Source organism: Camelus bactrianus, chromosome 34 (genome assembly GCF_048773025.1).
Source record: "Camelus bactrianus isolate YW-2024 breed Bactrian camel chromosome 34, ASM4877302v1, whole genome shotgun sequence".
Lineage (NCBI taxonomy): Eukaryota > Metazoa > Chordata > Mammalia > Artiodactyla > Camelidae > Camelus > Camelus bactrianus.
The window spans coordinates 6,571,164-6,596,387 of NC_133572.1; the positions used below are offsets into that span (position 1 = coordinate 6,571,164).

The 25,224-nt window shown below is 37.2% G+C and overlaps 1 protein-coding gene across 8 annotated transcripts; it reads left to right on the forward strand.

The window, feature by feature from the left end:
- The first annotated feature begins 7,240 nt into the window (after positions 1-7,240).
- Positions 7,241-23,518, forward strand: LOC105062206 (killer cell lectin-like receptor subfamily E member 1). Of its 8 annotated transcripts, none has more exons than XM_074357344.1 (9): positions 7,241-7,394; positions 8,403-8,607; positions 12,225-12,338; positions 12,567-12,605; positions 12,693-12,731; positions 13,540-13,709; positions 14,560-14,660; positions 16,704-16,804; positions 21,935-23,518. In XM_074357344.1, coding segments are annotated over exons 2-9 (750 nt in total). In that variant the 5' UTR covers positions 7,241-7,394; positions 8,403-8,423; the 3' UTR covers positions 21,937-23,518. The 8 variants fall into 8 exon arrangements, with proteins under 8 accessions (XP_074213445.1, XP_045366193.1, XP_074213446.1 ...); XM_045510237.2 differs by having other exon boundaries at positions 22,146-23,518; XM_074357345.1 differs by having other exon boundaries at positions 14,597-14,660.
- Positions 23,519-25,224: the final 1,706 nt, after the last annotated feature.

Genomic DNA, 25,224 nt, shown 5'->3' on the forward strand with positions numbered 1-25,224 from the left:
TCCTTCCTAAAGATGTGTGTTAGGAGAATGAGGAAAATTTTCTAAGAACAAGAAGAAGTGAATCAAAATGCCATCAAGCTCCTTAAAAAATTAAAAATAGACTTACCATATGATCCAACAATCCCACTCCTGGGCATATATCCAGAGGGAACTCTAATTTGAAAAGACACATGCACCCCAATGTTCATAGCAGCAAAATTTACAACAGCCAAGATATGGAAGCAATGTCCATCGACAAATGACTGGATTAAAAAAGCTGTGGTGTATTTATACAATGGAATATTACTCAGCCATAAAAAAGAATAAAATAATCCCATTTGCAGCAACATGGATGGACCTGAAGATCATCATACTAAGTGAAGTTAAGGCAGGAAGAAAAAGAAAAATACCATATGATATCACTAATATATGGAATCTTAAAAAAAAATGACACAAATGAACTTATTTACAAGGCAGAAACAGACTCACAGACCTAGAACATAAACTTATGGTTACCACGGGGGAAAGGAGGGCGGTGGAGGGATAAATTGGGAGTTCAGGATTTGCAGATACTAACTACTGTATATAAAATAAACAACACAATCCCACTGTATAGCACAGGGAACAATATTCAATACTTTATAATAGCCTATAATAAAAAAGATTATGAAAATGAATATATATGTATAACTAAATCATTATGCTGTACACCAGAAATTAACACAGCATTGGGCACTGACTAGACTTCAATAAAAAAAAAAAAAAAGCCACCAAGGAGGATGGGGTTGTGTGAGGAAACCAATGATTCTCAAATTTAAGAGTGCATCCAAATTTGGAGGGCTGGTTAAAAGACTTTCAGGGGCCCCACCCCTAAGAGTTTCTAATTCTGTAGGTGTAGAGTGGGGCTAGAATTTGCATTTCTAAGAAATTCTCAGCTTATGCAGAAGCTACTGGTTCAAGGATCACACTTTGAGGAACCCTGTAGTAGAAAATAAATATCTGAACACTCCTTATCTGAATAAAACACGCCCCACACCCTCAGTGAATTAGCAGGCTGTGTGATATGACTGAGCAATATTTCTGTGAGATGCATGAAGTCACCAGCATCCAATTCGTCTGGATGGGTGGTTAAATACGGGAGATTTCTACTCATCACTTCAAATTTAGTAATGTGAATTTCTGAGCGGTTTAAACAAGATTTTATGCATACAGATCGAATCTTGGGAACCAGTAGGTAAAGTGTTATACTTGCTAAACAATTTAGTCATGTCCACAGTAAGATGTATCTAGGCTTGAAAAGGAATGAAAACCTGGAGACCATCATTTGGGATTTTATTTTTAATTTTGGTAGAACAGATTTATTGGGGCCTACTCAAGAAAAACTTTGGGTTTCTTTTATTTAATCTATCATTAAAAACTTGGATAATACTGGTTTGTTGTCATCTGCATATGACTGCTATATTGGGGGGTTATTCTTAAACAAAAAGAACCTGGGTTTTTAGAACCACGTGCAATTAAGATCACCATACCACCCACTGAATGGGTTTAAATCACGTGGTGTTTCCGATCCCGGCTACTTTGGCATCCGTGGTGAGCTTTTATAAACCACTGATACCAGGGCCCCACTTCAGCATCACTCCTGGAGAGGACATAGGGGAGGGTCTGGGCATTTTTGCTTTTTACAAACTCCTCAAGCCATGCCTGTAGCCAGGGTCCTGAATGACTCAGCAGGATGCTCTATGTCTAACAAACTCATTGGTACCGGTAGCTCTGGAAACAGGAGCTTCTCTCTCTCTTTTTTTTAAATTGAAGTATAGTCAGTTACAATGTGTCCATGTCTGGTGTAAGCATAGTGTTTCAGTCATGCATGTACATACGTACATTCGCTTTCATACTCTTTTTCATTACAGATCAGTACAAGATAGTGAATAGGAGCTTCTCTTCTGAATGTGCTTCATTTTCCTAGTAAGTAACAGATGTAGAATAATTCTTGGCAGGTTGATATTTCCTTCTGCAACAGTTCTTGCAGTGCTGCAGAATCTAAGACACTCCCAATCCATGAATGCGATTTCCGCTGCAGACAGCGGAGACGCTAGCATGAGAGGCTCTGGTAGAGGCTCTTGCACATCTTCAAGGAAATAAGCCACCCGTCTTCTGTCCGCAGTGACTCTGATGCTATTTTGATCTGACTGAACGACTTTGACGAGCTAACTTGCAAGACAGCCCCTAAGCTAGGTTTCTGAAACAATTATGTTCATTGCACTTACGGCCACAAGGTGGCGGGCTAGACCCATTTAATAACTGTAGCTTGACTTGCCGCTGGCTGCGAGGATCATTTTCCCGTTTGTCACCAATACAAGAATGGATCACCTTTCCATAAACAAAGACCACAGACTCTTAGGACCAGATGGAACTACGTGATCATCTTGTTCATGGTCAACTTTTAAAAAATCCTCTCCCAAAGCAGGGAGATGCATTACCCATCTTAAATTGTTATTCTGACTTTCTAGTGTCTCTTTCAGAATCTAGATAAAATACTAACACTCATTTCAGACACATGGAAATGCCTCTGTTCAAAGAATTAACAGTGATGCATATCTAAGAATGCAGTTACAGACACACCTTGGAAATACTGCAGGTTCGGTTCCAGACCACAGCAATAAAGGAAATATTGCAATAAACAAATCACATGAATTTTTTGGTTTCCCGGTGCAGATAAAAGTTATGTTTACAGTACGCTGTAGTCTATTAAGTATGGAGTAGCATTTTATCTAAAACAATGTATATACTTTAATTAAAAATAATTTATTGGTAAAACATGCTAACCATCATCTGAGCCTTCAGCGAGTCGTAATCTTTACAGTAATAACATCAAAGATGTACTAATCACAGATCACATCATAAATATAATAATACTAACTTCATCTATTAACTCATGACATGTGGCAAATTGTGATATTTTAATTCAATCATTCCCTTTTCATTTATAGGCTGAAACTTTTCCATAAATAGTAAATTTACCACATCCATAATTAAGTTAATCTGTGTTACAGTTTATATAGAAAATCCTTTACTGAAGAAATATTCTTTTTTTAATTAGTTTTTTAACTAACAAGTAAGCTCAATAAGGGAGAGATTTTTACTTTTATAAAAAAAAATAATAATTTCAGACTTCCAGAAAAAGCTGTGAAAAGTTGTATAAGGGATTAGTGGCTAACCTTAACCCAGAACCCTCAAATGTTAACTGGACAAGTTACACAGGTCAGGGAGACTTTATTCAAAACTATTGCAGAAGGGGAGTGATAGTGAATTCAGCTCCAGGGGAAACAGAAGAGGGGAGAGTTTTTACGAGCTGGGGTGAGCTGGGGAAAATACTGGAGGATGTTAGGAGAGGGTTGGTCAATGTGTTAGCCCATCCGTGTTTGCTGATCGGTACTTACTGAATTAGGCTCCCACCCTCCTAACAGAGACACTGGAAAATAAAGACACTATCTTTCTTGATGATTACACGTCAAAGAAATGGCTCCCAGGTCCTTGAGAAAGACATTCTTGGGCTGTCAAACTGGCAAGAGGCTGGGAGAAGAATTACATCTCAGGGGGCAGAACAAGAAATTTACAGTTGCAAGTTTTCTAAGGTAAATGTTTTAAGAAAAGGGAGATCAGGGGCCAATAGTGTGGAAGAAACCTGTATAAGGTCTAGTTGAGCTGAAGGGAGCTTTAAGTCTGCCTTTGTCACTGTGTGTATGTTATATATGCACACACGAAAACTTTTATATATATATATATATATAATATATATGGTGTATATATATAATATATACGGTATTATACATATTACACATATAATACATATATATAATTGTTTTCCCTGTACTATTTAAAGTAAGCTGCAGGCATGATGTGCCCCTTATTCCTAAATATTTGTGTGCATTTTTCTAAAAACCTGCTTATATCTGGAAGTTCTTGTTGCATGTTTGAAAGCCTGACGTCATAATGTGAGTGGCTGACTGTTGCTGGTCATTCATTCCACCCCTCTTGTTGAACTGGAGACACTGCTCTGGGAACAGGCTACAATGCTGCCTTATTGTTCTTGCTCAGTTTTTCACTAAGGAGAAGGATGTCCCTCCTCCAGCTTCTAGTCCAATGAGAGCAATGAGAGAAAATGGGAGAAAAGTGCTGATTTTAATTTCTCGTTCAACTCTCCATTTTGATTTGTCTTCTGAAATCTTGGCATTTGGATTGTCAGTGCTGCACTCATTTTCTTGTACTGGTGGGGAATAAATGAGCAATTTTATATTTTACAATGATTAACACAATTATCCACGAATGTTAACTGAAATGCATTACAGGAAGCCATTTTCACTTGCCCAACCTCAAGTATAGTTTTGAGCAAGGACATGTGTTCAATACTGTCTCTCCCCCAAAATCTAAAGCAATTATCCATTACACTGTCTAGTTGTTAATGAATAATTTACTCAAATGAAAATGAGTAAATAAGAAACAATGTGAAAGATCTGGATACTTTTATTTTCCTTGAGTGTCAAAGAAAGGAGAGAAAAGGAAACAAACATGTGAACAGATCATCAGGGAGCAACTTGAGGACTGGGAACTGGAAATCAGTCCTCCGATTAGGAACTGCTCATCGGGCTCAAGGACCTACAAGCCACCACTTATAACCAAGACACCCACTCACATACAATCTGTCGGTTTATGAGGCTTCAAGCCCTTGAAGTCAGAAATAAATTAAGTCACTACTTGGCAGATACATGTGGTTTGACCATAACAACATATACACTAGAGATCTCGGATGGGAGAATTTGGCCCTAGAAAATTTTCTACCAGTTTCCATCAAAGCCATAAGACTCTGTCAATAATGTTCTATTGATTAGACAATTTTGCTCAGCATGATAACTTAGTGAATAAATTTAATTGTATCCACTAAGTTACATATATTATAATATGACTCTGTGAGAATATTCTTACAAAAAAGGTAGTGGCTTTTTAAATATTTAAATATATTTTAGATAAAATAACTCATTTCTTAATGATAATTTCAGTTAAAGAGGAATGGCTCATGCTAAGTGTAATCCAGCCATGATCTACTTACGTCGCTGAATTCCGAGTGGCAGGACATGGAAGCTGATTGTCCAGTTAGTGGCTCCTCTCAGAACGGTCACAGCATCTCTCCTGCGTTGCGTGATTAGTAAAGGTGGTCACAGGCCCTCCCATATTCAGTGAAGTAGAGAAACAGACTCCACCCCGCAACGGGGATTTGCAAGGTTACGTTGCAGCGGAGCGACGACGAGAGATGCTGCCGCAGCTGTCTTTGGGAGGCAAGACTGGCCCCTTGCTCCGCTGCTCCGGTTTTGGTCTTCACCGTTTCATAACCACAAACTTCCAATGAGTCTTTTCATCTTTTTTGCACTTCCCAGTTAGATATCAACCCTTTCCAAAATGGTTTTGTCCTTCAAAATCCACTGCAATAACTTTAATTAAGACAATCGGTGACATACATCACTAGATTCAGAGAGAAGTTTGAAAAATTTCAATAGGATAGTCGCCTTATGTACGCAGTATCCCAGATGGTCCCAATTTTCTCAAGACAATCCAGGCATATGCCTGTTAAAACGACCTACTACAATACCCTTTTGTTTTAGAAAGTGTCCCAGTTTGGACAATACATCGTATGTACTTTTGTTGGCATTCAGTGCAGTTGAAAATTCTCTTTGAAACGCCCAGATCCCTTAGCTTCCTCACACACTCTCTCCTAATTGCTCTCTGGCGTGTTGAGGGCTTTTTGCCGTAGTAGACCTCGGCCATTTAGTGTCTTCTTGGCTTTTCAACGCGCGGGGTTCCTCGAGATTCTGTCCTAGGCTCCCCTAGGACATCTTACTCACTCTTTTGGCAGGAATCATTCCCCAAAGGTTTATTTGCACTTCGGATTTGCACACTGAATTGCCTACTTGACATCGCCACTTGGATGTTTAAATGTAACAGCAATGAAACCATGTCTCTTATTGTAAAAAGTGTTTCCCCTCTACTATCACTGTTTTAATCAAAAGAACCACAGACCTAATTGTCCTGTCCTGGTACCTTGGTTCTCCATTTCAGCCTCCCACCATTTCTAATTAATTGTCAAATCACATCTAATTAAAATTTGAAATATCTCTAGAATCCATCCACTTCTCTTCACCTCCACAGCAACCCGCTTACTGATTACCATACCCTTCTAACTAGTCTTCACACATCCACGATGGACCCTGCTAAAATATTCTCTACCCTGAAACCAGAGTACATCTTTGGAAACGCCAGTATGAACATGCATTGATTTGTTAAAAGAAAGTTTATGATTTCCTATACATTTAAGATAAAGTCTAAAGCATTAAATATGATTTTGCATAATCTTTCTTTTGCCTCTCCTGTTTTATTCATGCTATTCTTCCTCTGCTGTCCCTCCAAAGGTTATATATACACATTATTCCACCTGGATCACAACTACCCCTTTATTCTCCCTTAACTAATTAATGCAACTTTTTATCTTTAACTCAACTTAAGCATCCCTTTCTTAGGAAAGCTTTTCCCCACTCCCTAAAAGTTCAATTTTCCTTCTGAAATATTCCATAGCATTCTATCATTTCCTAAGCACTGCTTGTGCAGTTGGTAAACACGTATTTGTGCAGCTGTTTCATTTATTCTTTTGATGAATCAACAGACATTTATTCAGCACGTACAACACACCAGGCATTTTCTTGTCCTTCGATTTCACAGGTGACTGTCTCTCTGTCTCTCTATCACATGCATGACAATCGTGTGCTAATTTTCTATTATAAGCTTATTGGTGAATTAACACATTTAAGGAGGTAATATTTTAGCTAATATTTTTGAAGGAAATTAATAAATAAAGGACTGAAACTTATCAGATGTACATCCCAAAGAGAACTTTGATAAACAAAATAAATACGATTTCTCTGTCTCCACATACCAAATTTAAGTATAAACACGAGTTTTTATCTTGCCATGATGACTTAATCTAACTAGACTCGTGGCTCCAGAGAGACAAATATGGTAAAACCTTAGTGAAACGCCACTTATTGGAAAGGAAGATTTGATCTCAGCAATGCTTTCTTTTCAGTTCACAAAGCCTATTGTTTAGAATGGCTTAAAATAAAAAGTGTGTAATAGTTTTCCTAAGTAACCTAGGTCACAGGAAATGAGATTATCTCACCGGTATGTGGGTGCTAAGGACAAATGCAAAAAAAAAAAAGTAAAGTTTCCTGTTGGTTAATGAAACTTTGCACAGCTGTAGTTTTTCTGTTGAGGCACACAGTTTCCAATTCTATGCCAAGTTACCAGGTCCTGTTTCCTGAGACTCACACATACTAATTCTCTCACAAGGAGTTCCCTCCTCACTCCAGGTATGTTTTACCATTTCTGGTTCCCTTGTAATCCTCCCTCCTCCAGTTCCTGGAAGGTGTAACCAGTAGACAATTCTTTGCGCTGTTTCTATTTTTGGACATTTTAAAATAAAAAATTAAACATTAAGTAAAATATTTTTTCAGACTTCAACATATCAAAGTTTTGCTTTATTGGAGTATGTTAGTCCCAAATCTTTAATGTATGTCTAGTAATCTTTTAAAATAAATACAGTTTCTCTGAGAAGTTTAAATTGAAAGTATTTGAACACTGACAAATACGTGACTTGTTCTGATCAGTGTTTTGCCAGCACTGAAGCTGACAGCCAATATTAAACAATAATTTACAACCAAATTCTTCAAACTTTTAAATTTTAGCTACTTTAGTATTTAATCGATTTTGTTTATTTACTTTTTAATAAGAAGGAGAGTTTATATAAAACATAGAAAGAAGCTAGTAAGTTAGCAGCCTCTGCAAACATATGGGGTGTGGTCTTACTTCAACTGTAAAATAATACAAAAGATGTTTATCAGTCATGTTGTTAATGAAGGAGTCACTTAGGAAAAGTGAAATTGTTAACTTTGTGTTTTAATCAGGAATCCTGCAGTGGGGATCAGAGCTAATAAACATAACATCTCAATTTCTAATAGTAGTGGAACATCAACTCTGTCTTTTATTATTCAGTTTCAAGAGGCAAACTGCAATGACGTTAGACAGAAATAGCCTTGGAATTTTTGGAGATGACTTCATTGCAGACCTCGAATTAATTTTTAAATTCTGTATTAAAGTAAATAATTACTTTCCATTTAAGACTTGGTTAAGTAGCTCTTAACTCCTCTGGATTCTCTTATTCCTTTACTTCTATATTCTTGGTGGCATGTTTTCCTGTGCTTGGGATTTCAAACTGTTGAGAACATGCTTCCAGAAAATGTAATAGGTATATCTACTTATCAACTGAGATTTTATATTATTGTTTCATCTCTCTTTATTATAATATGCCTTCTTTACAGTTTTTTTAAATATATATAGAGATGAATGAGGAGCCCATAATTTATACCACACTAAACCAGGATTCTCAGCAGAGGCACACACCAAAAAATAATATCAAGCCTAAATTTGGTCCAAATGAGTTGCCATTAACCGAGAAGAAGCTGAAACACCAGAAATCTTGTAAGAGACAGCACAAAAAGTTAGCAGAAGATGTCAACGACAAAGGTAAGCTACATTATAACTGAGTATTCAATAAACAGGTAGAGAATGTCTAAAATTATACCCTGACCATGCTATGCACTAGAGAGATACAAAAACTTGTTTCTAAATCTAGTTAGAGAGTGAATAATACAAGCAAAAATTTTAAAGTCAATTTAATGCAGATAATGGCAAAGGCCAAATGGAAAATACTATAAATAATTTAAAAGATAAATTGGATTCTTTAGAAACCTCACTGCTAAAGTGAGAATTGATTTAGACTTTAAAGGAAGAATGAAGTTGGGAAGAGTTGGAAAGCACAGGCTTTTTTTTTTTTTTTTTTTTTTTTGGTAAATTTGTTTTAAATTGATAGTAAAATTCCAAGTGAATATTTCTTTTCTAAAAAAAGAGATTATAATAGTTATATTGTTTTTGACTAAGTGAATACATGTGCATTAGAGAAAATGTTAAAAATACAGACAAGAAGACATTTTGGAAGTCACCCATAAAGCTGTTGTTTGTCATTTGTAGATGTAATTCTGGACTTATTCTTTTATGTTCTTCATTTATAGTTTCCATTTAGTATTATATAATGAACTCATAGACTGTATCATTTTATAATATGAAGTTTAAATTCAGCAAAATTATTTAGTGGCAATAGAAAAAGGGATAAAAGTTACCTTTGGATCCTGAGAAGGGCCCTGTGGGAAACTTCTATGTCACTGGAAATATTCTACCAATGAAATGGAACCTAAGCCTTTAACATCGCCTCAACAAAAATTTTAGCTTATTAGTCTTGATCTTCGCTCCTTTTCCATAGAAGAGATGACTAATAGGCAGCGGTGGATTTAAAAACAACAACAACAGAAAAAGCAAAAACAAAACTGGTGCTAAACATGAGAGGAATTGACCAAGAAGAAATCATTGTCAAATGCCACTGGGAATCAAGGTGAAGTTTGAGACCTTGATGTGAATTAGTACCGGGCTGTTTGACTTCCTTCATCAGATATCTGTAACCCAGACCCAGCAGGAGAGAAGGCAGAATTTGATTCGGAATTCAGAATTTGGAACAGTTAAGGAGGCATATGAAACGGAAAGTCAGCAGTTAGCATCAGAGCCATCGCCCAGGTGACCCACCGGTATGTCTACATTGGGTGTTTAAAAGCACCGCAGTGATGGTGACTGAGAACATAGGTCAAGGGATGAGTGTCTTAATAATACAGAGGAGGAAGTTCAGTGGAAGGAAGGAAGGTAGTATGAAATATATAGGTGACCCTTGAATTTTTTTTTTTTAAAGATATTTAATGTTCTAAAGTTGGAATGACAAAATTAAGCTGGCATTTTATTGATTCTGATCTTCCAATTGTCTCCAGCTGGTGGACTTACCACTCCATCGAGGGTGGAGGCAGCGTCTCATTCTTTCCATGTCACTCCATTGCTGGTTCTCACACTCGCATGACACGTTGTGCACCTTAATGTGTGCTCATTGAGTTAAGGAAGAGAGGGAATAAGTGTGGGAGCAAGAAGGATAAACAAATGATATCTGATGAAGGAAATTAAAGACGACTTTAAAAAATGGAAAGATATCCCATGCTCTTGGATTGGAAGAATCAATATTGTTAAAATGGTCACACTGCCCAAGGCAATCTACAGATTTAATGCAATCCCTATCCAATTACCCAGGACATATTTCACAGAACTAGAACAAATCATAATAAAATTCATATGGAACCATCAAAGACCTAGAATTGCCAAAGCATTACTGAAGAGAAAGAAAGAGGCTGGAGGAATAACTCTCCCAGACTTCAGACAATACTATAGAGCTACAGTCGTCAAGACAGCATGGTATTGGTACCAAAACAGACATATAGACCAATGGAACAGAATAGAGAGCCCAGAAATGAACCCACAAACTTTTGGTCAACTCATCTTTGACAAAGGAGGCAAGAATATACATTGGAATAAAGACAGTCTCTTCAGCAAATGGTGTTGGGAAAACTGGACAGCAGCATGTAAAACAATGAAGCTAGAACACTCCCTTACACCATATACAAAAATCAACTCAAAATGGATTAAAGACTTAAACATAAGACAAGATATAATAAACCTCCTAGAGGAAAACATAGGCAAAACATTATCTGACATAATTTCAAAAATTTTCTCCTAGAAGAAATAAAAGCAAGAATAAACAAATGGGACCTAATGAAACTTACAAGCTTCTGCACAGCAAAGGAAACCAGAAATAAAACAAGAAGAAAACCTATGGAATGGGAGAAAATTTTTGCAAATGAAACCGACAAAGGCTTGATCTCCAGAATATATAAGCAGCTCATACGACTCAATAAGAAAAAAATAAACAACCCAATCCAAAAATGGGCAGAAGGCCTAAACAAGCAATTCTCCAAGGAAGACATACAAATGATCAAAAAGCACATGAAAAAATGCTCAATATCACTAATTATCAGAGAAATGCAAATCAAAACTACAATGAGGTATCACCTCACACCAGTCAGAATGGCCGTCATTCAAAAATCCACAAATGACAAATGCTGGAAAGGCTGTGGAGAAAGGGGAACCCTCCTACACTGCTGGTGGGAATGCAGTTTGGTGCAGCCACTATGGAAAACAGTGTGGAGATTCCTCAAAAGACTAGGAATAGACTTACCCTATGACCCAGGAATCCCACTCCTGGGCTTGTATCCAGAAGGAAATCTACTTCAGGATGACACCTGCACCCCAGTGTTCATAGCAGCACTATTTACAATAGCCAAAACATGGAAACAGCCTAAATGTCCATCAACAGGTGACTGGATAAAGAAGATGTGGTATATTTATACAATGGAATACTACTCAGCCATAAAAACCGACAACATAATGCCATTTGCAGCAACATGGATGCTCCTGGAGAATGTCATTCTAAGTGAAGTAAGCCAGAAAGAGAAAGAAAAATACCATATGAGATTGCTCATATGTGGAATCTAAAAAACAAAAACAAAAACAAACAAACAAACAAAAACAAAGCGTAAATAAAGGACAGAAATAGACTCACAGACAGAGAATACAGACTTGTGGTTACCAGGGGGGTGGAGGGTGGGAAGGGATAGACTGGGATTTCAAAATTGTAGAATAGACTACACTGTATAGCACAGGGAAATATACAAAAAAAAAAAATGATATCTGTTGACTTCCTAAGCTAAAATGTAGCCACTTTTACTTTTCAAGTAGGGAAGGACTCAGTGCCTAAATGAAACAGTGGCTGTTCTGATTTTGTAGTTTTCTTGTTCAATTTACTTATTTTTTTCCTTCCTTCCTTCCTTCCTTCTTTCCTTCCTTCCTTTTGGTTGAGAAGGATGAAATAGGAGAGTAAGATTTGGAGGCAGAATTAGTGAATTAGGGACTCTCTTCTGCTATGAATTAATTGTTATCTTAGGCAAAAAGCCTATGTAAAAAATGAGATTTTTACTTCAGTTATTTCATTATTATCTAAAATTGGGTAAAAATATTCTACAGGCTTGTGAGAATCAAGAATTAACACGTATTTGATGAGTTCTTAACTGTAAAGTACTCTCTAAGCCTTATGTTTATTTGTCCTGTCATCTTGCTCCAACGATTCCTTCTGGTTTTCATTCTGCTTGTGTTTCCAGTTCTCTCCGAAAGCGTCTCCCCTCTTCCATGGAGGTGGATTTCTGGTGTGCTGGGTGTCACGTGCCTGCTCCTAATGGCCGTCACCATCGCAGTGGCTGTTTTTACTGCCAACTGTAAGTGACTATAGAGTCTTCCAACTTGCCTTCCCTTTGAGAGAGTTATTTATTTCTTAGAATATGTTAAGCAGATCCTGGCTCAGAGCAATTTTACCTCATTGACATTCTTCCCTTTTCGTTTTCTTGAAAATTGCTGATTTACTCTTATGGAATGTAGTCTTTGATTATTTCATTTTGATGTTTCAATTTAAAAAATCTACCTGTGATATTTGGTTATTTTTGCAGCATCTTCTGAACAACCACCTCTCACAGTCCAGCAGGAAGGTATGTAGTGGTTTTAGCCTAATTTCTTTCATTTTGATGTTTCAATTTAAAGGAAGATCCACCTATGATATTTGGTTATTTTTTCAGCATCTTCAGAACAACCACCTCTCACAGTCCAGCAGGAAGGTAGGCAGTGGTTTTAGCCTAATTTCTTTCTTTTGTCTTTTTTTTGTTTGTTTTAATGGAGATACTGGAGACTGAACCCAGGACCTCGTGCATGCTAAGCTCATGATCTACCACTGGGCTATACTTACCTCCTGTAGCCTGATTTCTTACACTGATTTTAAAGTATTATTGTGTTGGGTCCACAAACATAGAGATTTCTCTGGGCAAGTTACTCTGTATGTGTAATAGAAAATATGACAGAGTCCCAGCCATTAAATAACTTACAGTCTTGCAAATCAAAGATTTATGTATAACCAACTGAAATACAAGAGGACAGAGATAAGGTTTTGTGGTTTCTTGTTTGTTGGGGTTTTTTTAGAAATTCTTGTAAGATTTCATAGGTTTGTAGGGGGATAGAATTACCTGATGTGAGAACAAATTTTTGGAGAGGTTTAGTTTGTAGCAGAAGGACAAAATTTCAAAAACAATTTAATCTAATAAAGATGTAAGGTGAAGACAGTCCAGTCCCCAAATGTGATAACAGTAAGGAAGTATGAAAACCAATTGTCCAGCTACTCTTAGATGAACAGATCTGAGTTCACCTGCGTTACACGGCATATAAAGGGTCCAACACCCAATACATGGCAACAATTTGAAAGAAAAATAAAAAAGAATTTTTTTCATTTCGAATTTACAATTTTATTATGAGTAATTTTTGTTGTCTTTATAGAACGTTATTCTAATGACAAAAAGTATACTTCTGTTTGCAAGGTGTGTCTTTAACAAAACAATCAACAAAATCAGACTTTGTGCATTTGTTTCAATGCAGCGATGGAGAGTCTTTGCCTGGAACCGTGCTGTCATTCTTGTCCAAAGAACTGGGTTTGGTTCAGATGTAGTTGTTACTACTTCTCCAAGGAAGAGTTCACTTGGACAGAGAGCCAACGTGCCTGTTTGTCTCTAAATTCCAGTCTCATAAATATGAACAGGGAGGAGATGGTAAGTTGTTGCTTTGAGCATTGTAACAGTCTGTGAAATATGTGACGTTGATCCACTGAATTAAGCTGAGGAGTCATTTATATTTACCTGACTTCAGTCCTAGACGCATGGCTGAAAGGTATCACTAGTTTACCTTGTTTCAATTTTCATACACAAAACGTAGCATCAGATCTATGTATTATGTAAAGAGGCAAGATACGTTTTGAAATAATAGTTAGAATGCCCTTGGTGAAAAAATATGTGTAAAGAATACATTTAGAAACAGACAGTTATTACAAGGACTATCTCAGAGGGGGGAAAAGCCTGGTGTAGCCCAGCACCAAGATGGTATAGCCTTTGTGGTCCAAAAAACTGTGATCGCTGCATCAGAATCTAGAACCCTACATGAGAAGATGGAGGAGAAGGCCCTAACTCTGACAATGTACATCAGTACTGGGTTAAAAATATCCACTGAGTTCTCCTAATAGAGGAGAGATTCTCTCCATAATGGGTCTGAAGAGACAGAGAATACACATCGGGGATAAAATTAATCTTCGAGATATCTGTAAGAGTACTTCTATTCTTTTAAAAACCTTGCTCCCTTGTGCCCCAAACCCACACAGTCTTCTTACTCATATTTATTTATTTTCTGTACCTCGCATGGGAGAAGGCAGTTTGTGTTGTTCATTGCTGTATTATCAGCCTCTAAAAATGGTCTTGGAATAAATATAGCATGCTTTAGTGAGTTTGTGGACTGGATGAGTTGAATAACTATAAATGTAATGTTGAATATTTTAAAAGGTACTCCCACGCACTTCGCGAAAAGGTAGTAATGGGGACTTTGTATTTGCATGTGTTTGTTTGTTACTAGAATTTCTTCTCTCTAAAATCTTTTTTTTGGATTGGAGTCTACTATGATGCAGCTGTCAAGCACTGGCTGTGGGAAAATAATTCGATTCTGTCCTCTGACATGTAAGTATCTGCCTGACATAATGCCGCCTTCTCTGCTCCTGGCTTCATTGCTGCACTGGCCTTAAGCGATAGAAATCAAGTGTGCCTGAGGCACAATCTGAAGGACATTTAGGGAGTTGGGAAAAGAGACAGTACCTTAAGTAGAAGCTCATGTCCAGCATTGTCTTCAGAAGAAGATCACATAACTCAGGTCCTCCCTTAGCCTTCTCCTGAGACTTTCTCACGCCTTGTCTCAGTCTGCTAGGGCTGCCATACAAAGGTAGCAAAGACCGACTGGCTTGAACAACAGAAACTCACTGAGAACAAGTGCCGAGGCTAGAAGATCAAGGTGTTGACAGGTCGGTTCCGTCTGAGGCCTCCCTCCTTGGCCGTCTTCTCCCTGTGTCTTCACCTGATCTTCCCTCCGTACCTATTTCTACATAATCCACCATCTGTATTAGATTAGTGCCCATCCCAACGATCTCATTTTAACTTACCCCCCTTTTAAATATATTTTTATTGAAGTATAGTCAGTTTACAATGTTGTGTCAATTTCTGGTGTGCAGCACAATGCTTCAGTCACATAGGAGCACACATATACTTGTTTTCATATTCTTTTTCACCATAAGTTACTACAAGATACTGAATCTAGTTCCTTGTGCTATTAATTACCTCTTTAAAGAAACTTATCTCCAAATAGATTCAGAAGTGCTGGGGTTAGGGCTTCAACATAGAAAATCTAGAGGGGACACAGTCTGAGCCCATAACACTCTGGCCTCCGGCCTCCCAAAATGCATGTCCTTTTCATGTGAAAAATACATTCTCCCCATCCCAAAAAGCCCCAATGTCTTCATACCTCCCAGCGTTAACTCCAAGTTCAAAATCCCATCTAACATCTAAATCAGACGGGGAAAGATTCGAGGTATGATTCATCCCGAGGCAAAATTCTTCCCAGGTGTGAATCTGTGAAATTCAACAAATTATCTGCTTTCAAAGTGCAATGGCAGGGCAGACTCAGGACAGGAATCCCCAGTCTAAAAGGGGAAAACTAAAGAGGAAAGAAGTGATGGTTCCCAGGCAAGTCTGAAACCTGGCAGGGAAAATGCCATCAGATTTTCAGGACCAAGGATAACACTTTCTATAGCCACGTGTAGTCCTCCAGGCCTACCAGGACTGTGGCCCTGACCCCTTGTCCCTGCGCAGGGGTCCCAACCCCTTGGCTCTGGGTAGTGGTGTCTCAGCCCGCTGAAACTAAGGAGACGGCCGCACTGTCTGACCTTCTGAGTGAGGGGACAGCCCCACCCCCAAGCCTGTGCTCCTGGGCCTCCAGCCGGCTTGCAGGTGGACATCCCCTCCATGTGTCTACCTGTGGCCGTCCCCCTGTACCTGTCTAAGTCCAAACTTCCTCTTATAAGGGCCCCGGCCATATTGAATAGATCCCACCCTAATGACCTCATTTTAACTTGATCACCTCTTGAAAGGCCCCGTCTCTGAATACAGTCACATTTTGAGGTCCTGGAGCGTAGGACATCAACCCATGCGTTTTCATGGGACCCGATTCAACCCATAGCACAGACCATGGTTTAAAGTCTTCTCACTTTGTCACTTAAGCACACTGTCCTATACAACCCAACTTCCAGGTCATTGATATATCTTTCAAATCTTTCTGCTTTTTAACATTCTATTTACTATGCAGCCTAAAAATGTTTATTTTCCCCACTAAAAAAAATTTACTGAGACCTGTAATTTGTAGGCTTTTTATTATTTTGTTTTTAATTTGTCTGACTACTTTATAAGTAGTGATAATCAGCAGGCTCTCTTTCCCCTTAGATTCTTATATCTTTGGTTGAATTTTTATTAAATATTTAAGGTTCTGTAATCAATAACTTTTAAATTTATAAAGATCTTATTTATCTGTGATACTGACAGAAATTCAACTCAACTATATTACATATACATTATGTTTTAAGTATTTATATATAAAATGAAAGTTTTATATTTCTTCTCTCTGGTATTTGCTTGCTACAGGATTTCATAAAGACCATGCCATTTCTTCTGTTTTAGGTTTTATCTTTCTACACTTCCACTACAACATGCCTGCCTATCCTACAAATCAAGAGAAGTTTATTTAGCTGAAAGCTGTGAAACTAAACAGACCTACATTTGTAAGAACCCCCTTATTTATCCTATAAATTCACAGGAAAGATGAACATAACTCTTCTCTCACCCTATGTCTTGATCGAGTTGCCAGTGGTCACTTTCTTGTTCTGGTGAGAAAGTATGTAAACTTAACACCTTTGCCTTAAAAAAAATTCAGTTCTCTAAAAATGTACTGCAATGCCATTTTTAAAATGGACTTTAATTTTGTTGAGTGGATATATTTTGATTTAGATGACTTTTCAGGAAATAGCACTGTGATAATGTCTAGGAGAATACATTTATGCCGATGCACTTTAGAAGACGTTGCCTTAAATATTTTCTGAATTAGACAATGAGATAAAATCAATGAGATAAGGTTAGACTGTGTTGCATATTAAACAGGCTGTCCCATGTAAAATTTACACTATTGTCACTGATATATATGTTGTATTTCGTCTACAAAATTGTCAAAGTAAATTGTTAAGCAAAGAAACATAGAACTGGTAGTAGAGCTTAGTATAATCACACAAGAAATGGAATTGTTTACAATTTTTTGAAATTAATTTTCAGCTTGGTTTCTATCCAAAAGTCCAACTTATTTTATAGCATGGTGACTCTGAGACAGTTAATTAGACTCACAGCTGAAAATGTGATACAAAAGGATTTGCTTTAAAATCTCAATTGTTAAGTTTCCATTTCTTTAAGTTGTTCTGTTACATGGTTATCTGTTAAAAATCAAAATAAACAATTAGTAATTATTTCATTTTAACCATATCAAAGGCTTTAGAATTACTAAAACAGTGCTGATGACAAGCTGGGCTGCCTCTTTTTAGTCTTATGTCTATAGCTTCCACACGTACTGACACAACAAGCTCCCTTATTTGTTTATTTCATAAGAGTTGGTCCAAAATTATACACAGAGAGTAAAAATTATACTTTGCCAATGTCCCTGTTTCACTAGAACAGAAACATGATAATAACATAAGAATTAGATATAGTCATCCCATGGTGTCCACGTAAGATTGGCTCCAGGACCCCTGGTGGATACCAAAATCCACAGATGCTCAAGTTCTTCATATAAAACATTTGAATATGTTTTATAGTATTTGCATAAACCTACGGTTTATTAGCAATAAGTAACCTGGTTGTAACATTTGCATATAACCTATGTACATTTCCCCATATACCTTAAGCCACCCCTAGATTACTTACAATACCTAATGCAACGTAAATATTATGTAAATACTTATAAATACAATGTAAATGCTATATAAATACTTACAAATACAATGTCAATGCTATGTAAATAGTTGTCTGGGTGCAGCAAATTCAAGGCTTGCTTTTTGGAACTTTCCAGATTTTAAAAAAATATTTTATATTCACAGTTGGTTGAATCTGAGGATACAGAACCCACGGATACAGAGGTCCAACTGTACTCAATTTAGTGTCAGTCCAAGCAGTTCTGTTGATGAAAATAATCAATAAACAATCTATAAGAGGAACAGAAAAGAGTTTTGAGCCAAAGTGAGGACTATAGCCCAGAAGACAACCTCTCAGACGACTGTTGTGGAGAAGTAAGGTTTTCAGCACAGTTTTATATCTTGTCAGAACAAAGAACATCAGTCAAGTCAGGGATACATTCCTTCATGAATTTAAAAAAAAAATCAGTACTTACACAGGGAGTCACTACAGCCTTAAACCGGGGAAGGGAGTCATCACTGAAGAAGGACCAGCATTGACGTCTCAGGAAGGGAAGCATTTAGTCTTTATTTTTAACATGGACATTCTTTACTTCTGGCCAGTGCGCCCTTTTATTCAGTAATTAAAGCAGATGTACAATGTCTGTGTGATGGGCCATGGGCTGTTTCAGCCGGCATCAAATTCAAGTAAACATATGTAAGCCGGAATGACTTCCCCACACTTCAACGTGGGAAAATTAATTTTATCAGTTCCTTTCACTCCTCCACACCTAGTTTACTCTACTTTTCTTATTTAAATATTTCCCTTCTTAGATGGTCATTCTGAACAAAAATACAGATCAGTGAGCGACTTTTCAGAGTTTAGATTTTTACTCTGATATGTAGTTTCATGAGGATTTTTTTGAAAGTTTACTGACAATATTAATATATTCCTGCCTATTTGTCAATAAGGCATTCATGCTGACAGAGTTACTCTTGCGGACAGAGAAAAGACTTTCCTGAATATGACAACTGCTGTGAAATTCAGGAACACTGTTGTCAACAGACTCTGAAGAGAAATAGACACTTTATTTTGTAATAGGTAATTGTTTTTATTCCTGAGATGACAATATCCTTCCTTATTTCAGGGACTATCCAGTTAGCATATAAGGTCTTTTTTGAACCCACATGAAGGAAGAATGGCCAACTACCCTTTATAGGCGACGAGTCACTAGAAATGTAAATTATTGTCAAATAGTTGCAACACTATGACAAAAAAAAGATAAAGATAAAAAAATAAAAAGCAAGCCCCACAAAAATTTACTGATTCTTACAGTTATAAAATATGATGATTGCCCCTATATAGAGGTTATGAACTCTTCCAAAGCTTGACAAAAAAGCAAACAAAAAAAAGAGAGGTATTTAGACACAGAAAGATAGCAAAAACAAAATAAGAATATTCAAGAATTCTCTGTGTACCCTACGAAAGAAAAAGAGAAGTTTTATTTTTGAGAAAACTAAGTAAAACTGGAATTATTATATATGAGTTTGTATTTATTTAATATATAATATTATTAATTATATATTGTCTTTTACATATAGTGATAGAAAATTTTTCAACTTGATTCTTTTCAAGTTAAATAATGATTTAGAAAGCAATGCAGCACACATGCTATTACAATACATCTTTTTATGGTCATACCTGAAGCCTTAACATGCCTTGTGACAGCTCACCCTGGTTAGACATCAGTGAATAATATAACTGAATAATTCGTAACTATAAACATGCAAATATCACACATAATTTACATGCATTTTGTCCAAATATCCCTGAAGTGTGTTCCAATAGTATCCTTGGAAGAAGAAACTGAAAAGCTGTTGAACCTAAAATAAAGTTAAACATTGACATTCAGATCATCATTATATTGTGAAAGTTTCAAAACAGAAATGGTGGAAGAATTTGATAGCAAGCATAGATATACTCCCCACCAAAATTATGCCATTAACATTTAACTGTGATTTCTCTACACTTTTCTGTCTCTCCTGCCTTTATCCATTCATCAACACATCTTATTCATTTCAAACTAATTTCCAGATATCAGTGCACGTGGGGGAACCCTGTGCCCTACAGCATGTATATTACTGACTGGATTTCAATATTTGTTTGCAATTCTCTTTTTCTTTAGAAGTAAAATTTACATACAATGAAATCCATAGATTTTAGTGCACCATTCAATGAGTTTGTCCTACAGTCCAAGCCCTGATCAAGATGAAGGAAATACTATTTCCCCCCAAATTCCCTCAAGTCCATTCCATTAGGTCCCTCCCCACTGTTCTGATGCTTCTCTACTGTAGATTAATTTTACATATTCTTTTTCAGGAATTTGGAATAATACAGCATGTTTTGTATAAAATATTTATTCTCTCAGTGTAATGCTTTGTGATCCATCCATGTAATTATATTTGATGTTCAGATTTTAGGCAAAAAAAAAGTGATATTAATTTTCACTGATTTTGTTTCCCTAAATGGACAAGATTTTATTTTTGGCGTCTTAGAGTTCCTTTGGCTGCCTTACTTCCAGAGTAGTATTTCCAGAAGTGATTATATCATTTCCACCATCTTCACGGATTTCACTTTGGTTTTTGTGCAGTTCCATCATAAACTGGGGCACAAAATATAGAGCTCGGTTTCTGATTGCACGGGTCTTGCTTGCCAGACCCGTGACTCCCAGTGTCCACCCCATTGTTTTCTGGTGGAAGAGACAACAAAGTTGCAGGCATTGGCCCCCCACCCACTCCTGGTAGATAATTACATGGGACACTTGACCCTTTCTTGGAGTTATCAGTGCTGTCTTACTGCTGTCAGCACCTTTCTAAGCAACAGTGTTATTATTTTAGTCTGATCAACCAATTCCAGCAACTCTGCTTTAATCTGGGTCAGGTTTCCAGTATTTGAGATTATTTACATTCTGATCATTGAGATCATTTTAATATAAAGCCATTCAGAATGGCCAACAGTTAAGGTATTTGGTGGACCACCATGCTCCCTGCCATACTGGGGCATCTGGTTGTTTTTGAATTTTGGTATGGCGGCCTCAAAAATTTATAAAAGAAATGTGTGATTCTACTTTCCTTCTTCTTGGTAAGGTAATTTGGTCTCTGAATGAGACTGTCCCCAGAAAGGGGTGTGTGTGTGTGTGTGTGTGTGTATATTTTCAACCCCCCAAAAAATATAGCAGGAATTTGGCATTCATTTCTACTTAAAAAAATACTGTGACTACATCTTATATTTAACACAATCCCTGAGCTGGCACTGTTGTGAATCTTCTTTATTGTCTGTTGGTTCTCTTGTTTACCTCATAAGGGTTTTTCTCCTGACAACCATGGATTTTAAAAACTATTGTTTTAGAATAAACTCTTAGCTTTCCTGAAACTGCCATTTAAATACAAAGGTTTTATAACTGGTTGCTAAGAATGGATTGCTTCCTGTTGAACGTTCTGCAAATCATGCATGTTTCATTCACTGACTATTTCAGGAATTATTTTTATCTTGATCTCATGATCTAGCTTTCTGTTTGTCTAATATGAATGTGTGCATATCTATTTTGATAAGTCTCCTGTTCAATCACAATTTAGTTCTCTTAGGGGGAATAATTCAAGTTTTCAAAAGATTGTTTTATATAAGTAGGAAGTATGACAGGTATTCAGGAATTTTTCCTGATAATGCATTTACTCCCCCATTATTTCCTTCTCAAAAACATACTACCCAAAGGACTCACTTGAGAAGAAATCTCTAGAAAGTGAATATATCATTTAGGATGTGACTATAACATTTACATGGTCCCATGTATGACTTGCGTCAATGATTTCCTCATCACTATGCTATTTCTCATTTTTGTTAGATTAAAAATTTTATAGCCTCATATCATTTCACATTGTTTTCTGTCTCTTCTTTCTTGTATCCTTCCTCTTCCAAAGAAAAATCCAGTTACGATTCTGATACTAATGCTGTTACCTGTGACGATGTAGGCTCGACTGATAACAGCACTGATGTGACGAAGTGGTAATGATCTCTCACATCCAAGCTTGTAAATTAAGGATCTTAAAATGGGAAGATTATCTCAGATTATTCAGGTGTGTCCTAAATGTAATCACAAACGTCCTTATGAGAGACTTGTGCTTTGACAAGGAATCAAAGGAGAGGAGGGAGAAACAGATGTGGCTTTGGAAATGGAGATTGGAGTGATGTGGCCACAGTTCAAGGAATGCGAGCAGCTGCAAGAGACTGAAAAAGACCAGGAAAGGAGTCTCCCTTGGAGCTTGCAGATGAAGACTGTCCTGATGAAACCTTGACATCGGCCCTACAAGACATTTCCAATTTCTAGCCTCTAAAACTATAATTTTATAACAGAATAAATTTCTGTTGTTTTCCTCTGCTAAGATTGCGGTGATTTATTATAGTAGCAAGAGCAAACAAATGCAGATGCTAAGCAGGAATCCTGCCTGGTCACATATAGAGCTTGAACAGAAGGTATGGAGCACAGGATGTCTTTGGTTTGAGGGAATGATCCTAACCAGACAATAAACGAGGGGAAGTTCGTTGCCCATGTGGGGAGAGCTGCAGGTACAGGACTCCATGGGGGTTTTCCAAGAGTAAGACCTGAATGAAACGAAGGAGCAAGCCTCTACAATATCTGCAGATGGAGCTGTGCGAACAGTGCAAAGGCTCTGAGATGCAAGCCTGCCTGGTTTGTTTGAGGAACAGCAAGAAGGCATCGTGACTGGAGCAGAGTCAGTGAGACGAAGAGGGACAGGAAATGAAACCGGAGGACTGGTCAGGGAAGTGAGGGTGTAGTTCATAGTTTGGATTTTATTTGAAGGAGGCTGGGGAAATGGTGAGTCCAGGCAGGCAGACAAAGCCCATGCCAGGTCATTAAATGGAGGGTATTGAATAGAGGAAAGTATTTACAAAACAGTCAGACAGCCTCAAAAGACAAACAGGAGAAAGAAGACAATCCAGAGATGAGCAAAACAGAGAGCTGTATCATTCCTAGGGCTGGAGGAGCTGAGGGAGTGGGGGGCTCCCCAGAGCCACTTGTGGGAATGGGGACCACAGTGGGTGGTGCCTGGTGGGAGGTGGGAAGAGGATGCAGTTGCTGTTTGGCAGGAGTTAAATCCACGCAGCATGTGTAGCCATGGTGGCAGGAGATGTAGCCTGAAGCAGAGAGAGAAAAGCAAAAACACCAGGCATTTCGCCATTTCTTACTTTCCAAATGTCAAGCCAGTTGCTCCCATTGACTGAACTGAACTGGAAGCTGGTTGGCTGTGGAAATGGTGAAACGGTGAAACTGTGAAACTGTGGTGTTGTGTGTGGCCCATGCTGGCTGTGTCTCATGTGATCCTGGATTAGAAAAACCCTTTTTTATGTAGAAATTTGACTTCTATTTGTAAAATAAGTTTTAAATTTAAATTTTGTTCTTGTTAAAATTGACATTTAACTACAGAGTCTTGCAACTGATTGCTAAGAATGAGTTGATTCTTTTAATACATTCAGCAAAATCACGGCTGTTTGATTCACCTTTTATTTCAGGCATAATTTTGCCATACGATGGCTCTCTTGTCTTCTTGGGTGAGCTGCCTGTTCTGAAAACTTTCTGTTGAATACAATCACTTTTCTGTGGTGACAAGGTTTCAACAGGAAGTTAGGACAGGCAATAAATCTTTTCACCAAGAGTTCGATGTTTTTTAAAAAAATCATTTTACTTAATAGAAACCAGGATAATTTTTGTTTGGTATTACTGAAGCCCTTCCCCAAAGCAACTTAGGTGTTGTTTCCAATGTGTCTTTACTTTCCATTGTTTCCATCTACAAAATATGTTATCTTCTACACATTTTATTATATTAATAGAAATTTCCAGGTTAAAAGAAAAGATCTCATGTAATATGACTAGAGTATCTACAAGCCAATCAATGTTTTATGATTCTCATGGCTTTTTTAATTTGTGTTTGACTCTCAATTCGTCCATCCTCCTCTGTTAGTGAGAAAAGCTGTCATGATTCTGAATTTAGTGTGGTTTCCTGTGGTCACACTTGCTTGATTGAGAACAACACATACAATGATGTTAAAGTGACAATGATCACCCAAATCCAGGCTTGTACAATTCACTTTTGATTTCTTTCTATTTTCCTTAAGCTTTCTCTTCTGTTCCTTGGCCAGGTACACTGCTTTGACTCCCAATTTACTTTGTAGTTGCTGCTTGTTCTTTTAATCAGAAATGCTGTTTCCTCTACTCCATAACCATCCACCTCATCTCCAAGACTCTATGGTTACATCAAGACTAGTGTAAGTGTTAACTGTTATTTCAAGCAGTAGCAAGTCTGTGGTTGGAAATATTCTGTGTCATACGTTGTGAGGTATCAACCACACACGTTATACAAACTATTGAACTGATTGAGTGTATTCAACTGATGCATAATGTTTGAACAAAGAATGATAGGTTGATCAATCCTAAATGACCATCTTAGTAGCATTTCTGAAAATTTCAGCAGTGTGTCGTATCAAAATCCAGATAATTTAGTTAAGATTTAATCTCCAAATTTACTATCCTATTGCCTTCTGTCATGTGAGCCCCAACATTATTGTAGCAAGGATCCTTTGTACATAACAAGATTGTTGTTTTCAAGATTCTCTCTTTGGCTTTGACTTTTGACAGTTTGATTGTCTGCCTCATTGTGGATCTCACTGAACTTGAACCTACTTGAACTTTTTGGATTTGTAGATTCATGTGTTTCATCAAATTTGGGAAGCTTTTTGGCCTTATTTCTTCAAATAATCTCTGCCCCCCTCTCTCTTTGCTGTGTGTGGCGACTGTAATGCTTCTGTTAGTCTTCTTGATGGTATCCTAGAAGTTTCTTCAGTTCTCTTCACTTTTCTTCGTTCTTCTTTCCTTTCTGGTCCTCAGATGCAACAATTTCAAATATCCCATCTTCAAGCTAGCTGACTCATTCTTTTGTCTCTCTGATCTAATCTTCTTTTGAATTCATGTACTAAAATTTCCTGTTCAGTTATTGTACTGTTAAGCTCTATTATTTCTGTTTGGTTCGTTTATGATATTTTCTACCTATATTTTTTAAATTCTCATTTTGTTCATATATAGTTTTTCTGTTTTCCTTTAGTTTTTGTCTTTATTTTTTTTTTAGCTTCTTGAGCATATTTAGTACCGTAGCTTTAAAGGTTTGTCTAAATACCATGAAACTTTCTGTTATGA